At 45.0% G+C, this 18378-nt stretch overlaps 1 protein-coding gene across 1 annotated transcript in view; it reads left to right on the plus strand.

The window, feature by feature from the left end:
* The first annotated feature begins 350 nt into the window (after positions 1 to 350).
* The window catches only part of LOC124613111, a 129820-nt gene continuing 111792 nt past the window's right edge, over positions 351 to 18378 (plus strand). Inside the window, exon 1 of the mRNA XM_047141721.1 lies at positions 351 to 645. Within this exon, the coding sequence (XP_046997677.1) occupies positions 583 to 645 (63 nt within the window). The 5' untranslated portion in view covers positions 351 to 582. The remainder of the gene's footprint in view (positions 646 to 18378) is intronic.

Here is an 18378-nt window from a genome sequence, read left to right on the forward strand (position 1 = left end):
CAGTTAATTATTAACAGCACAAACTGCAACCTAGCCTCTCGGCAACACCACATGCTATAGCAAGAAATCACCGATCTTTGCCATTGATAGTGACTGGTGATGACGGTCTGACCTTCGAAACGCTTTGTGAACGACGTAAATTCCTTGTAATGAACGCTGAATTATACATTTTTCATAGCATCGTGCTATACGAAGTTGACAGAATGAGTCCGGAAACAGCCCGCAAGCAACCGAGGAGTGTCCTCTTGTTTCGTGTGTGCCCAGGTGTACACCAGATACGGCGAGACTGAGTTATTAGCGGGTTGTTTATCTGGGAGCGCACAGGCGGCTAGCTGCCTGGTATTGCACAGCTGAGGCCACGCCGCCACACGTAGGCAGAGGCCAGCATACGCGCCCGTCCGGCCACGTGTGCTAACTTATCTGGCGCGCGACACCAGCTGGCCCCGCGATAAGCTTTGCGCTGAATGAGCGCAAGGAAAGGAGAAAAGTAATCGTCTGTACTATCTGGGCGCGCGAGACAGCCGCAGAGTTGCGGTACATTCGCTGCTGGCAAGGTCGCCGCGACAGCGCTACTGCTGCAAGATGGCCGCCGCTAAGCATCTGCCCGGCTTCGGCCAGGAACTGGTCGACCTCCAGTATGAAGACGTGAGTTTTCTTTTCTTCTTTTAAACCCCTGAATATGTGTGTGCATGTGTGTCCATCAAGTGAGACAACTTGAAGACGACTGAGTAATAAGTGACTATTTAGGCATTATGTTCTCCGCAAACCACCGCTGTGTGGTGAAGGCTTTATTATATGCCCCCCTCCCTAGCTGTTCTTTTCACTGATGGTACGCGGGAAGAATGTGCCCGAATCACTATGATTGTAGCGTCCTGATCATTAAGCGATATGTACGCTGAAGGAAATAGCATGCTTCTTAACTCGCTTTGGGAAACACAATGACGCTCTCATGCTGAATAAACAAAGAAGTGACGAATCGTGCAGCTCTTCTTTGAATCTTCTCTATCTCTTCCGTTAATTCACTCTGGCAAACGTCCAATACCTATAACTAATTCTACACAGTCGGAAAAAACGTAACATCCTCAACGATAAGGTCATTTTATTGACAAGTTAGGTCACAGGTAATTCTCCTTGTAGGTGTACACGATAATAAATTGAGACCAAATGAAACACACCTGTCACAGTAAAGGGTGCCAAAATAGTCGCATCAATACACAGCCCCTCCCCCCCCCCCGCCCCCCCTCTGGTGGCAATGCAGGGGTCTGCTCTAGCATGCAAATAATCATAAAGCTGCCGGATTGCATCCTGCAATAGAATGTCCCAAGCATCTTCCACCTTTTGTTCCAATTCGGTAATGGTTCCTGAAGGCCTCGAAGAACAAGTAAGCTCCCACATTATCATGTCGCATGTTTGTTTAATTTGGAGAGATCCAGTGATCGCCCTGGCCAGGGCACATGTTCTGCACCACGAAGAACACACTTCTATGCAGCAGCCGTATGTGGACGTGCATTGTCCTGCTGAAAAAGCACATCATCTTCCAGAAACGGCATTAGCGCTGGGATAACAGGATGCACAATGTACTGGGCACTGGTTGCTTTACCCTGTAGAAACATCAAATGTGACCCGAGTTGTAACCGATGGGTCTCCTCACTATAAAGCCAGAATTTCGCATGTGTGTCGTGGGCGAAAGCAGTGTGGAAAAGGCAGCTCACCAGTCTGCACCATCCACGTGTACATCTATCACTCGCTTACACACAGAACCCATTCTCATCGTTGAAGACAACACAGCGCCTTTCGACTCTCCAGTCAGTTCTTTCACGACACCAGAGCAGCTATACTTGGTAGTGTCGTGGTGCTAGTGGTAGCCTGGCCAGAATGTACGCGTGATCTTATTCCTGGTGCAAGGAGACGGCTGCCATTGGTTCCTGATGACACAGCAGGTGCAACATATATACGGATTTCATCTCTGGATGATGTTCGATCAGCCGCCGCTGCTCGCACAATGTATCGGTCTCATCGTGCGTCTGCTGTACTACGCAGACATTCAGAAGCTAGACTATGTGGGAATGTGCCACACATACCACTGTTGAAAGCAGCGACATTAACACCTATACATTGTGCCCAACATGTACAGGAGTCCATCGATACATCCATCCAGCTTTTCGAGTGTTCACAATGCGACCCCGTTCAAATGGCTGAAGCCGTTCAACAGGAATATGTAGTCCTCGGTGGGGCATGATTTTACCCAAGAAGGAATACTGTAAACATTGTTCACCTCTTAATTTAGCAAAATACTGTCTCCAGAGTCAAAACAGAGGGTGCACAGACAGGCCTTCTGGGAGCCATCAGAACGCCCATGAGTGTGACAAATCCAACCCGTCAGCAGGAACACATTATCTACCTTGATAATGTTCCATTTTTCCGGTAGTGTATAATCAGATAGGCACCTTAAGGTGTGTGGTGTAGGATACTTTGTTCACCGTTGTCATATCCCCCATTTCCGTTTCCAACCGCGAATGGTCTGTGGGAAGAACGATTAAGCCTCTCTGATTTTATCTTCATGATTTTTTCACGAGATATACGTAGGAGGAAGCAATATACCGGTTGAGTCTCCTGGGAAAGTACGCATTCGGAATTTTAACGGTAAACGACACTGCTATTCACAACGTCTCTCTTTTAGCGCATACCACTGGAGTTGGATGAGAATCTTCGTTACCCTTTTGTCCCAATTAAACGTGCTGCTCTTCTTTGTATCTTCACTTTTCTTTTACCAATCTTATCAGGTAGGGATCCCATACTGACGAGCAATATTCAAGTATTGGTCGAACAAGTGTGTTGTAAGCTACCTCCTTTGTCAGTGGACTGAGAAGGATCCTTTATTGGATGATTATATGATAGCAGAACAAACACTGGTAGTAGTTACTTCTGTAAAATATCTGGGAGCATGCGTACGGAACGATTTGAAGTGGAATGATCATATAAAATGAATTGTGGGTAAGGCGGGTGCCAGGTTGAGATTCATTGGGAGAGTCCTTAGAAAATGTAGTCCATCAACAAAGGAGGTGGCTTACAAAACACTCGTTCGACCTATACTTGAGTATTGCTCATCAGTGTGGGATCCGTACCAGGTCGGGTTGACAGAAGAGATAAAGAAGATCCAAAGAAGAGCGGCGCGTTTCGTCACATGGTTATTTGATAAGCGTGACAGCGTTACGGAGATGTTTAGCAAACTCAAGTGGAAGACTCTGCAAGAGAGGCGCTCAACATCGCGGTGTAGCTTGCTGTCCAGATTTCGAGAGGGTGCGTTTCTGGATGAGGTATCGAATATATTGCTTCCCCCTACTTATACCTCCCGAGGAGATCATGAGTGTAAAATTAGAGGGACTCGAGCGCGCACGGAGGCTTTCCGGCAGTCGTTCTTCCCGCAAACCATACGCGACTGGAACAGGAAAGGTAGATAATGACAGTGGCACGTAAAGTGCCCTCCGCCACACACCGTTGAGTGGCTTGCGGAGTATAAATGTAGATGTAGATGAATTAGAACAATGAGTCTCAGTCTATCATCTGCCTTACCAGCAGTTACTTTACACGGAACTCTTCGCGGGCTGTTATATGCAGAGAAGTCGCAAAGCCAGAAAACTGTAGCAAAATGCAAGAACATCCGAAGAGGATTGAAGCTTGATTCAGGAATTGGCAGTTGACCCTCAACATAAACAATATAACGTATTGCTAAAAAATGAGTTAGAAGACACCATTCGACTGTAAATGACTCGGTATCCATACTCCGGGGTTGTCGCTGTTTCCAGTGATTGCTCTGTAATCGTGTCATAATATGATAATTAAATGATGAACCCACGTTTCATCGCCTGTGATGATGTTCGACAACAAACTGTCACGCTCAGCCTCGTAACGCGCAAGCAGTTTCGCATAGTTGGTCCTTAGTTGTTCTTTATGGTCTACTGATAAGCAGGAGGCAAGGGACCCAGCATGCACACACGTTCGAGTACTCCAACTGGTGGAAAAGTATGCCAGCACCATCAACCCAGGGGTCCAGTTAAGCAGAAAGGAGTTTGATTGTGATCCGTCGATCATCTCGAATGAGAGTGTCCGCACGTTTCAACATTGCAGGATCACCACTGTGTGCAGCTGGCCAACACACGGGAGATCGGACAGGTTTGCGCGATCTTGTTGCGATGATGACAGACGCCTCGCCCAACGACTCACCGTGGTTTTGTTCACTGTCAGGTCCCCGTAGACATACTGCAAGTGCCTATGAATATCTGTAATGCCCCAGTTTTCTGCCAAAGGAAACTCCATGACAGCTCTCTGCTTAGAACGCAGCAGGTTTAGTGCCACCAACTATCGAAACATTAGGAAACTATAGAGGCTAAGCGGGAATATATCTCGACGTCTCACAACAGATTCTACGTTTTTTCAACCGAAACTGGCCGAGAAAAAAAGGTGTCGTATTGCTTATTGAACGCCCCTTGTACAAAAGAGTTATTCGCTCTCCCAGAAGCAAAATATATGTTCCGTAACTGTACAACAAAATAACGTCAGCGAGATACCCTGATGAGCCAGAACATTGTGACCAGCTGGCTAACAGCGCGTTGGTTCGCCTTTGAAACTCAATACAGAGATGAATTCTTTTGACAAGTCAGTGATAGGGTTCCATATGTATGTGGCACCTGACTTCTATGCACTGTTTACGCATTTCCTGTAAATTGCGAAAGTTATCCTGCTGGAAGACGCCATCACCGTCGGGGAAGAAATCAAGCATGAAGGATGCAGGTAGTCCTACCTAGTCCACGGCCATCATCGTACCTTCCATTATTGCCACAGGTCTCGTGGAAACCCAGGTACATGCCCCCATTCAGCCGGCTCTTGCCTGCGTTCGTAGAGCGGTGAATGTATCGAGCAACCGTTTGCGTGGATGACGGGTTATCTAGACACGACCATCGACCTGGTCCAACAAAAAACGTATCACCCGACCAGGCGACATGTTTCCATCGAACCGCTGTCCAATCTCGATGTCCCGTGTCCACTGCTATCGTAAGTGATGATATCGTTGAGACAGCATGGGAATACGCAGAGTAACGGAAGGTTTCAAATGATTGGAAAAGAGCACAGGAAGTCTCAGTCTTCAAGAAGGGCCGTCGAGCAGATGCGCAAAACTATAGGCCTATATCTCTGACATCGATCTGTTGTAGGATTTTAGAACATGTTTTTTGCTCGCGTATCATGTCGTTTCTGGAAACCCAGAATCTACTCTGTAGGAATCAACATGGATTCCGGAAACAGCGATCGTGTGAGACCCAACTCGCTTTATTTGTTCATGAGACCCAGAAAATATTAGACACAGGCTCCTAGGTAGATGCTATTTTCCTTGACTTCCGGAAGGCGTTCGATATAGTTCCGCACTGTCGCCTGATAAACAAAGTAAGAGCCTACGGAATATCAGACCAGCTGTGTGGCCGGATTGAAGAGTTTTTAGCAAACAGAACACAGCATGTTGTTCTCAATGGAGAGACGTCTACAGACGTTAAAGTAACCTCTGGCGTGCCACAGGGGAGTGTTATGGGACCATTGCTTTTCACAATATATATAAATGACCTAGTAGATAGTGTCGGAAGTTCCATGCGGCTTTTCGCGGATGATGCTGTAGTATACAGAGAAGTTGCAGCATTAGAAAATTGCAGCGAAATGCAGGAAGATCTGCAGCGGATAGGCACTTGGTGCAGGGAGTGGCAACTTACCCTTAACATAGACAAATGTAATGTATTGCGAATACATAGAAAGAAGGATCGTTTATTGGATGATTATATGATATCGGAACAAACACTGGTAGCAGTTACTTCTGTAAAATATCTGGGAGTATCCGTGCGGAACGATTTGAAGTGGAATAATCATATAAAATTAATTGTTGGTAGGGCGAGAGTAATTGGGAGAGTCCTTAGAAAATGTAGTCCATCAACAAAGGAGGTGGCTTACAAAACACTCGTTCGACCTACACTTGAGTATTGCTCATCAGTATGGGATCTGTACCAGGTCGGGTTGACAGAAGAGATAGAGAAGATCCAAAGAAGAGCGGCGCATTTCGTCACAGGATTATTAGGTAAGCGTGATAGCGTTACGGAGATGTTTAGCAAACTCAAGTGGCAGACTCTGCGAGAGAGGCGCTCTGCATCGCGGTGTAGCTTGCTGTCCAGATTTCGAGAGGGTGCGTTTCTGGATGAGGTATCGAATATATTGCTTCCCCCTACTTATATCTTCCGAGAAGATCACGAATGTAAAATTAGAGGGATTCGAGCGCGCACGGAGGCTTTCCGGCAGTCGTTCTTCCCGCGAATCATACGCGACTGGAACAGGAAAGGGAGGTAATGACATTGGCACGTAAAGTGCCCTCCGCCACACCATTGGGTGGCTTGCGGAGTATAAATGTAGATGTAGATGTAGATGTAGGTCATCTACAGCCGAGCCCCATGTTCAACAATGTGCGCAAAACGGCGTGCTCCGAAGCACTTGGGCCTGCACTAGCGTTCTATGTCGTCACATCTGCCACAGATCACCTCCTCTGCTGCTTCGCAGAGCGGGGAAGCCTCCAACCACCACGGTCTGTGATGACACGTGAACGTCAAACACCTTGTCGCCTATTCGCAGTTTCCCCGTTCTTCAATCACTTTTCTTATGAGCTCGCGACACAAGCACGCTAAAAGCCGCCCAGTTACGGCATTTTCGAAAGGTTCGTTCCCAGTGTCCCGGCCATATCAGTCTGTCGTGTGAGTGAAATCTGTAGATGCCAACGCACACTGATCGATACTCCAGCGCCGATAGTTTTCACCCTCTGTTACACAAGAAAGCGGTCCTGAACGCGCAAGTACGAAGAGTAAAGATTATTTTTTACGACTACCATCTACAATTTGAATTGAAGAGTTTGAGACACGTGTTCAGAGAGAATGGTTGTAGCAAAGGAGACATTAAAAACGCTTTCAGGTGCCACAGACGCCTTGTGAATCGGCATACTGTGGGGCTGTGGGGCGATAAGCAGTAGGTTAGGGCGTGTGCTGCATATACATGGACTGAGAGGACTGTTTCGACCGCCCCCAAGATACGAGATTTGCTTTCCGTGTGTCCGGTGTCTATGGTGTCCATTGCGAATACTGCAGCGTCTGTATAGATCATACTATTCGCACAGTTGCAGAACATTTTATCTAGCACAAGTGACATTGTAGACAAACAGAACCTGACAAATCGCCGATAGCTGAGCACTGCCTGAAAATATTTCGTGTATTTAATTTATTCGAATTGACGAAGATTGAAAACCGAGGAGATTCTGTTCGGACAAATTACCGCTAAAAATCTGAGGACACAATTCTGCTATTCGTCAACGTCGCTTATACCAGTGGATTTCCAAATCCACGGCGCTTATCGTTGCTAGAATGATACACCATTCGCTTCTGCTTCTGTTCCTTAGTGCGTCATGTGTCCGAAACAATACCAGGCGGCATTTAACCTCGCGATACGTAGAATTTATAAACTATGAGCTCTGTTTCGAACATTATGTCCTGATTCGCGGTATCATGCACGTACCATTGGGTCATTACCACTCGTGGCTTGAAACATCTGATGTTGAATCTCCCAGTCTGATATTCATAGCCGGCCGCTGTGGCCGAGCGGTTCTAGGCGCCTCAGTCCGGAACTGCGCTGCTGCTACGCTCGCAGGTTCGAATCCTGCCTCGGGCATGGATGTGTGTGATGTCCTTAGGTTAGTTAGGTTGAAGTAGTTCTAAGTCTAGGCGACTGATGACCTCAGATGTTAAGTCCCATAGTGCTTAGAGCCGTTTTTTGATATTCATATATCTCTTACGCATGTCTTGCAATCGATTTTAGCTAATTTAGCACACAGTTCCAATTTATTAGTGGTGTGTCACATTAGATATATTAAGCTGTTCTCTGTTCTGAAACTAACTAAATCGTTTTGCAATAAATCTGCTACTATCTTGGCATCAGCTGTGTTAGGTAAAGATGTAGTATCTATTAGTGACACATGAAAATTTGTGCCGTGCCAGAACTCGAACCCCGATTTCCTGCTTATCGCGAGCTGTCATCTGTAATTAAAAAACTGAGTGGAAGGATCAACAAACGAACTTTAACGGATGTCATGTGACGTCCCCGCAACGACCAAACACAACGATCTGCAACAAAGAAAAACGAAAGAAAAAAAAACACTTCGACTTTATGTACTCGCCTTCTGGTCCGATTCAAACTTCCTTATATCACACTATGTACATCCCTATATCATAGTCCCCTACATTCAGGACGGACGGCTGTCTATCATCATTCATGTCTGTTCACCCAGACATGTAAATAAATACACTCCTGGAAATGGAAAAAAGAACACATTGACACCGGTGTGTCAGACCCACCATACTTGCTCCGGACACTGCGAGAGGGCTGTACAAGCAATGATCACACGCACGGCACAGCGGACACACCAGGAACCGCGGTGTTGGCCGTCGAATGGCGCTAGCTGCGCAGCATTTGTGCACCGCCGCCGTCAGTGTCAGCCAGTTTGCCGTGGCATACGGAGCTCCATCGCAGTCTTTAACACTGGTAGCATGCCGCGACAGCGTGGACGTGAACCGTATGTGCAGTTGACGGACTTTGAGCGAGGGTGTATAGTGGGCATGCGGGAGGCCGGGTGGACGTACCGCCGAATTGCTCAACACGTGGGGCGTGAGGTCTCCACAGTACATCGATGTTGTCGCCAGTGGTCGGCGGAAGGTGCACGTGCCCGTCGACCTGGGACCGGACCGCAGCGACGCACGGATGCACGCCAAGACCGTAGGATCCTACGCAGTGCCGTAGGGGACCGCACCGCCACTTCCCAGCAAATTAGGGACACTGTTGCTCCTGGGGTATCGGCGAGACAATTCGCAACCGTCTCCATGAAGCTGGGCTACGGTCCCGCACACCGTTAGTCCGTCTTCCGCTCACGCCCCAACATCGTGCAGCCCGCCTCCAGTGGTGTCGCGACAGGCGTGAATGGAGGGACGAATGGAGACGTGTCGTCTTCAGCGATGAGAGTCGCTTCTGCCTTGGTGCCAATGATGGTCGTATGCGTGTTTGGCGCCGTGCAGGTGAGCGCCACAATCAGGACTGCATACGACCGAGGCACACAGGGCCAACACCCGGCATCATGGTGTGGGGAGCGATCTCCTACACTGGCCGTACACCACTGGTGATCGTCGAGGGGACACTGAATAGTGCACGGTACATCCAAACCGTCATCGAACCCATCGTTCTACCATTCCTAGACCGGCAAGGGAACTTGCTGTTCCAACAGGACAATGCACGTCCGCATGTATCCCGTGCCACCCAACGTGCTCTAGAAGGTGTAAGTCAACTACCCTGGCCAGCAAGATCTCCGGATCTGTCCCCCATTGAGCATGTTTGGGACTGGATGAAGCGTCGTCTCACGCGGTCTGCACGTCCAGCACGAACGCAGGTCCAACTGAGGCGCCAGGTGGAAATGGCATGGCAAGCCGTTCCACAGGACTACATCCAGCATCTCTACGATCGTCTCCATGGGAGAATAGCAGCCTGCATTGCTGCGAAAGGTGGATATACACTGTACTAGTGCCGACATTGTGCATGCTCTGTTGCCTGTGTCTATGTGCCTGTGGTTCTGTCAGTGTGATCATGTGATGTATCTGACCCCAGGAATGTGTCAATAAAGTTTCCCCTTCCTGGGACAATGAATTCAAGGTGTTCTTATTTCAATTTCCAGGAGTGTAATTATACTGTCCTTTAAATAGCTTTTTATAACCTTTCTGGAGAACCGCTCACGCAGCGACAGCTTCGAATCACGTGAGGCTACAAAGGTAGGCAACGAATTTTTCTTTCAGCATCTCGGCTTTCGTCTATAAACACGATATTGTTACAGGAGGAGGCTAATGAAACAAACTGAGTATTCATGTAAGTGAAGGCCGTTTATAGAAGCGTACCTGATGGCAAACGTTCAGTGACACCTGTATTAGCTTTGATCTGAAATTTTTATGTGCTACACTGTTTCTGCTCTTATATTTGGTGCGGGATTCTCATTAAACGTAATGTGGACATAGTAAACAAATAACGCGTTCAGTAAACCCTTTGATGTGTACACAAGGCAGCTTCCATTAAAATGCATGTTCCCAATCAGCAAGTAATTTCTAAATTGCAAAATTTGCTAATATGTAACTTTTGTCACTCGCTCCGTTATTTTATGGATGGTTTACATTCACATTCTATGCACTTTTAATCACTTAAGTTAACTCTGTGATGCACCATATTAATGGTCACTTCTCTGACGTTTTCAATCAGTCACGATGCAGCAAATGCGAGCAGAGCACAACACCAGTAGAGACTGCCCACTGCAGTGGACTGCGTGCATTTACAACCTCATGACTGATTGAAAACCTCAGAGAAGCGACCATTAACAGCTGTCCGCTGTAGTGGGTGCTACGCGCCACGGGGCTAATTCTATGCGCAAGGTATATTAATTTAAACTTGAACTAATTTTCTTAAGCCCTCGAATAGGAAGCCTCTTCTTTAAATTTTTCACACACACACACACACACACACACACACACACACAAAACGCCGAAATAATTGGCCGACGGAAATCAAACCAAGGCTGAAGTCATGGCACAAAATGCAAAGAGCCACTTTTTCAGTTTTTGGTAAGAACTCAGAACAGGGGGACTATCACTCATATTTTACGCAGACTATGCTAGAATTGTTATGGACCTGTTAGAAGAAGACAGCATTTTTCAGCAAATACAATATGCATCTTTTCTGTATATAAAATAAATCGGAAAAAAACTATACAGGTAGACCAACAGGTCAAAACAGTAAGATGGTTCAAATGGATATTGGTTGCAGCGGCTACTGCAGATGAGGAGTCTTGTACAAAACGGACTAGAGAGAAGAGCTGCGTGAAAGCAGTCTTCAGACTGAAGACTACACCAAAGTCTTCTTAAATAATCGCAATGGCTAAACTCAGCGCTGTCTAGAGCATTGTTTGGCTTCACAAAGCATACGCGCAGTGTCGTCTGCAAGGTGCTATGCACGGAATGAACAAGTTGAATTTGTTATGGTTCTCACCTAGTTTCCTAGTTTAGAGTAGGACTTGGAAAGATGGTTTCAAACTTGCGGCAGTGGCATATTCGCTGAGACAGTGGAAGAAATGAGTCATCTGAAAGCATTGCAAGTTGCCAACTTCGGTGGAACTCTGGCCCTATTTTTTTTTCTAAATATAATTTTTGAGTAAAACATGAGAAACGTTTTCCCAAATATCTGAATTTCTCTGAGAGTGTTTTGTTTCCTGCCACTATCCGTGGCTGATACTGAATAGTAGCATAAAACACTGGCAAGAATAAAGACAGTCCTACTATGATGCAAAATAAATTATTAGATTTAGTAGTGCTCCCTATAATGTTTACTTTAGCTCATCACTTAAATTTTAGTAATACGTCTAGTTATTTCCAGAATATTGATATTTCATTGTTTCTGCACACCTACATCAGTATTCTGAAAACTAGTGCGAAGTATTTCACAAAGCGAAGAGTACATTCCTAATGTGACAGTCTGCATTATTTTAATTACATACAGAGGTTCGAAATAATAATATAATGGTCATCATCATCATCATCATCATTTAAGACTGATTATGCCTTTCAGCGTTTAGTCTGGAGCATAGCTCCCCTTATAAAATTCCTCCATAACATTGGTGCCTCTTCTGATGTTAAACCTATTACTTCAAAATCATTCTTAACCGAATCCAGGTACTTTCTCCTTGGTCTGCCCCGACTCCTCCTACCCTCTACTGCTGAACCCATGAGTCTCTTGGGTAACCTTGCTTCTCCCATGCGTGTAACATGACCCCACCATCTAAGCCTGTTCGCCCTGACTGCTACATCTGTAGAGTTCATTCCCAGTTTTTCTTTGATTTCCTCATTGTGGACACCCTCCTGCCATTGTTCCCATCTACTAGTACCTGCAATCATCCTAGCTACTTTCATATCCGTAACCTCAACCTTATTGATAAGGTAACCTGAATCCACCCAGCTTTCGCTCCCATACAACAAAGTTGGTCGAAAGATTGAACGGTGCACAGATAACTTAGTCTTGGTACTGACTTCCTTCTTGCAGAAGAGAGTAGATCGTAGCTGAGCGCTCACTGCATTAGCCTTGCTACACCTCGCTTCCAGTTCTTTCACTATGTTGCCATCCTGTGAGAATATGCATCCTAAGTACTTGAAACCGTCCACCTGTTCTAACTTTGTTCCTCCTATTTGGCACTCAATCCGTTTATATTTCTTTCCCACTGACATTACTTTCGTTTTGGAGATGCTAATCTTCATACCATAGTCCTTACATTTCTGATCTAGCTCTGAAATATTACTCTGCAAACTTTCAATCGAATCTGCCATCACAACTAAGTCATCCGCATATGCAAGACTGCTTATTTTGTGTTCACATATCTTAATCTCACCCAGCCAGTCTATTGTTTTCAACATATGATCCATAAATAATATGAACAACAGTGGAGACAGGTTGCAGCCTTGCCTTACCCCTGAAACTACTCTGAACCATGAACTCAGTTTACCGTCAACTCTAACTGCTGCCTGACTATCCATGTAAAGACCTTTAATTGCTTGCAAAAATTTGCCTCCTATTCCATAATCTCGTAGAACAGACAATAACTTCCTCCTAGGAACCCGGCCATATGCCTTTTCTAGATCTATAAAGCATAGATACAATTCCCTGTTCCACTCATAACACTTCTCCATTATTTGTCGTAAGCTAAAGATCTGGTCCTGACAACCTCTAAGAGGCTTAAACACACACTGATTTTCATCCAATTGCTTCTCAACTAATACTCGCACTTTCCTTTCAACAATACCTGAGAAGATTTTACCCACAACGCTGATTAAAGAGATACCTCTGTAGTTGTTGCAATCTTTTCTGTTTCCATGTTTAAAGATTGGTGTGATTACTGCTTTTGTCCAGTCTGATGGAACCTGTCCAGACTCCCAGGCCATTTCAATTATCCTGTGTAGCCATTTAATGGTAAGACAGAAATTTCGAATCCAGATTTTAAAATGCAAAACCTTTTTCAAGAGCACAGGTGGACTCCGAGTGTAATTTATTGATTATGAAGTGCAAATTAAAACTGAAGAAATTTCAGGAAATTAAAAAATTAAGGAGATGAAACATGAATAAATTGAAAGAACCATCGAATGTTAAGGTCTTCAGGGGAAGTATTAAGCAACGGTTGACTGAAACAGGGGATAGGATTACAACAGGAGACAAATAGGCTCCTCTAAGAGATGAAATAGTGTAGGGAGCAGAGGACCGAAGAGGCGAAAAGGATCTGTAAAAATTCATGGATAACACGTGAGATATTTAATTTAATTGACGAAATGAGAAAATGTAAAAGTACACACACAGAGCAGGAGAACGAGGATACATATATCTAAAAATTATGTTAACAGAAAGTAAAAAATGACTAAGCAAGTACGGTTGGAAAACAAATGCGAGGCTGTAGAATCAAGCATTATTAGGAGAAAGATAGATGCCATGCGTAGAAAACTTGGAGAGACATTTGGAGAAAACAGGAGCATCTTCATGAATATAAACAGTTCAGCTTTGCTCCCTCAGCAAAGAAGGGAAAACTGGGAGCTCAAATGAATATGTAAAAAAAACTATATAAAGGAATATGAGCTTGAAAACAACATTAAGAAAGGGAAGAGAAAGTAAATGAAGATGCAATTGGACAAGTGATGTTGCGAGAAGAAATTGATGGAGCATTGAATGACCTAAGTCGAAACAAGACCTCTGCAGTAGACGACATTTCCTCACAATTATTCATATTCTTGGGAGAGACACCCGTGGCGAAGCTATTCCACCACCTCGTGTGCAAGATATACTCTAAGATTAAAAAAACGCACCAGGAGGGGACGAAAACTGGAAGATGTGGTGTACATATACAGAAAAAGTAATGATCACATTTTCGGAAAAATTGGATAATTTATTCAAGAGAAAGACCTTCATAAATTGCTCAAGTCTGTAACGTGTTGCTACACCTCTGGCCCTTATGCAAGCAATTATTCGCCTTGGCATTGATTGATGCAGTTGTTGAAATGTCCTCTTGGGGGATATCGTGGCAAATTCCGTCCAGCTGAAGCATTTTCATTTAAATTCTTGTTTTATACACAAGAATTTAAATGCAAAAGATTTGTTACTGACAAATCCGAAAATGGTCTTTCAAAAAAGTTCAAATGTACAATTTAGATAGTAAGCAAAATACGACATTTACCATGAATAATTACGTGACAATAGTAAAATTTCAGTAATGAATTAATCTACTGGCCATTATTTATTGTCCACTCTGTTGTAAATACACGTTCTATAACGAGGTAATCTGTAAGTTGGCTCATATCATCAGAAACAACCATATCATTCAGAGTTGATAACAGTCTTTCAAAAGTCACAGAACTTCGCAACAAAGTCGCTTTTTAAAAAGAAATTCATTTAAGAACAAAAAATTCTAGTGCCATATGGCAAATTGATGTACCGATATATATCTATCAGCAAAAAATAGAAATGCCCGTTAGAACCAAGACCAAATACCAAAAACACCGGTCATTTAGAACTAAAATAGCGGCATCGGTTTTAACCGGTAGGTTTTTTTTTTTTATCCCCCACGGCATCTTCGTTGAGTGTATGCTTAGCCCAGCTCGGAATCGAAGTGTATGAAGTTACGGTAACCTGTGTGACCCGCAGTACGCGCGGCTGCCCTCTCTCTACCCTTTCTGGCAGTAGCACAAAATGCCACAGTGCACGGTAAACCAGAAATGTTTCCGGCTTCCCACAGGAGTTTTTAAACCCAACGCAGCCAGCGCTTGTAAGTGGCCCGCCTACAGATGTGTAGGTTGCGCAGAATTTACTCTGGGGTTTTGTTAACAACTCTTTCGAATAGCAGCGCGGAATGTTGGGCATTGTCGGGACAACTAAAAATGGAAATAGAAAATGTTCCAAGTACTAAATCTAACATTTGTCAGGAGAATGAGAGAACAACGAAACTTTGCTTGCACGTAACTGATTCGTATCCAAATCATTGAGAAGATATTCTGATTCCATAGAACTATGTTGATCGCCGCAAAAATAAAAAGACAAATGCATTTAAATAACAAAATTGGACGTACGTATGTTTCACATCTCCTCCTAAACCAGTGGCCCGATGTCAACACACTTTCTTACACATATCATTTACCGACTGCAAAGAATCACTGTGGCGGTACTAACCATCCATCTACCAAATGTGTGGGGCTGAGGGTGAAAAAGCAATGTTGCCCACGATGCACGAATACCCATACTTTAGTTATCCAGTATTTGAGAGTGAGAGCACTTACAGACTTGCAACAACTGTAAACATAATTTTCAACCTTTGTGAAATTTTTTTCTCACTGACAACCCCCCAAATTGATGAAAGGAAAAAAGTTTCTCGCTTACTACATTTTCGCTGTTCGTGTAGGAAAATTGCCACATGAAGCGCTACGCTTTAATTTATTACTTCTTTACTACTAACTCTGTTCGTGACACTGATACAATTTGCAAGCAGTATTCACATCTACCACTGAACGTACGAGAAAAATTGCATCATTGAACGACATTTAGTTCAGGAGATACGACATTATAAACACAGAATGCGTGGAAAACCACCGCATCATGCAAGACGTCGAAATTCATTGCTACTAACTCTAATTGCTACACTTTTCACAGACAGTATCCATATTTGCCGCTGAATGTACCTACAAAACTATATATCACTATACGACGCGATTCAGAAGATATGACGTCAGAAACACTGAAATGCGTCAGAAACTGCCGTTTCAAATTATTACTTCTTTACTACTAACTCTATTCACAACACATTTCGTAGACAGTAGGCAAATACACTTCTGGCCATTAAAATTGCTACACTACGAAGATGACGCGCTACAGACGCGACATTTAACCGACAGGAAGAAGATGCTGTGATAGGCAAACGATTAGCTTTTCAGAGCATTCACACAAGGGTTGGCGCCGGTGGCGACACCTACAACGTGCTGACATGAGGAAAGTTTCCAACCAATTTCTCATACACAAACAGCGATTGACCAGCGTTGCCTGGTGAAACGTTCTTGTGATGCCTCGTATAAGGAGGAGAAATGCGTATCATCACGTTTCCGACTTTGATAAAGGTCGGTTATAGCCTATCACGATTGCGGTTTATTTTATCGCGACATTGCTGCTCGCGTTGGTCGAGATCCAATGACTGTTAGCAGGATATGGAATCGGTGGGTTCAGGAGGGTAATACGGAACGCCGTGCTGGATCCCAACGGCCTCGTATCAGTAGCAGTCGAGATGACAGGCATCTTATCCGCATGGCTGTAATGGATCGTGCAGCCACGTCTCGATCCCGGAGTCAACAGATGGGGACGTTTGCAAGACAACAACCACCTGCACGAACAGTACGACGACGTTTGCAGCAGCATGGACTATCAGCTCGGAGACCATGGCTGCGGTTACTCTTGACGCTGCATCACAGACAGGAGCGTCTGCGATGGTGTACTCAACGACGAACCTGGGTGCACGAATGGCAAAACGTCACTTTTTCGGATGAATCCAGGTTCTTTTTACAGCATCATGATGGTCGCATCCGCGTTTGGCGACATCGCGGTGAACGCACATTGGAAGCGTGTATTCGTCATGGTCATACTGGCACATCACCCGGCGTGATGGTATGGGTTGCCATTGGTTACACGTCTCGTTCACCTCTTGTTCGCATTGACGGCACTTTGAACTGTAGACGTTACATTTCACAGCTGTTACGACCCGTGGCTCTAGCCTTCATTCGATCCCTGCGAAACCCTACATTTCAGCAGGATAATGCACGACCGCATGTTGCAGTTCCTGTACGTGCCTTTCTGGATACAGAAAATGTTCGACTGTAGCCCTAGCCAGCACATTCTCCAGATCTCTCACCAACTGAAAACGTCTGCTCAATGGTGGCCGAGTAACTGGTTCGTCACAATACGCCAGTCACTACTCTTGATGAACTGTGGTATCGTGTTGAAGCTGCATGGGCAGCTGTACCTGTACACGCCATCCAAGCTCTGTTTGACTCAATGCCCAGGCGTATCAAGGCCGTTATTAAGGCCAGTTTTTCTTGGTACTGATTTCTCAGGATCTATGCACCCAAATGGCGTGAAAATGTAATCACATGTCAGTTCTAGTACAATATATTTGTCCAATGAATACCCGTTTATCATCTGCATTTCTTCTTGGTGTAGCAATTTTAATGGCCAGTAGTGTATATCACTGGATGTACGTGCAACCTTGCATCAATTTACAGCACAAAGTTTACGACGTACATTGAGGTGCGTGAAAATGGAACTGCAGGACGAAATCAGATGACCGATGACTACAGGGCTCCCATAGTCAGTTTACCGGGAGAGGCTGACATGAGCCCGAGGAGACGCACCAGCACAGGTAGCAACGCACCTGCATTTTACTCTGTAGACTAGCGGTTATCCAGTTTCTGTTAGTTTTTATTTTCGCGTAAATCTGGGTGCATATCCTTGTTCACGAGGCTTCGTAGTGTAATTTTCCCGCCGTCAGATCGCCACGTCACGCCACTTAATTTTAAACCTCGTGCTGGAACACAGCATAGAGTTTAGCCCAGTGCATTCTATTTAGCATATTTATCTTGTGCAGTATCTTTCGGGTAAGCAGAGTTTCTAGTAACAAGTAACAGTAGCTACAGCCGCTTTGCTAGAGAAATTTATTTCTGATTAATCCGCGTTTGTGCTGCCGTCTCAGGGCCTTGTGAGAAATCTGCAGAGCAGTTTTTAGTGTTTCTTTATTCTCCTAGTTACGTTTAGCGTACATTCGAAACTCAGTAGAGACATTTGAGATCTCATATCTATTTTTTACACACTACGATATGGCTAGGGGCTGTGCTTGTTGTGAGAGGACACAAGGAGAACTGGCTGCTGTCCATAAACAGCTGGAAGCTGCGTTGGCTACCGTCGAAGTTGCGGCGACATCGGGGCGCTGTGAACGAGACCTGCGACATATTTGGTGCCTTTGGAATCCCCCTGGTGAACCATATGTCGCTGCATCTTCTGATTCGCAACGTCTGATCGATCCATCCTCACTCGAGAGTGGGTGGTAGACGGCGGTGGGTTCACGTGTCGCAAGGCGGAAGGCGAAAGAGGGAGCAGGTCGCGCGGCTGCCTCCCTACACCTTAGCAACAGGTACGAGGTGCTACCCAGTGTTGATAACT

Source organism: Schistocerca americana, chromosome 4, assembly GCF_021461395.2.
Source record: "Schistocerca americana isolate TAMUIC-IGC-003095 chromosome 4, iqSchAmer2.1, whole genome shotgun sequence".
NCBI classification, from domain to species: Eukaryota; Metazoa; Arthropoda; class Insecta; order Orthoptera; family Acrididae; genus Schistocerca; species Schistocerca americana.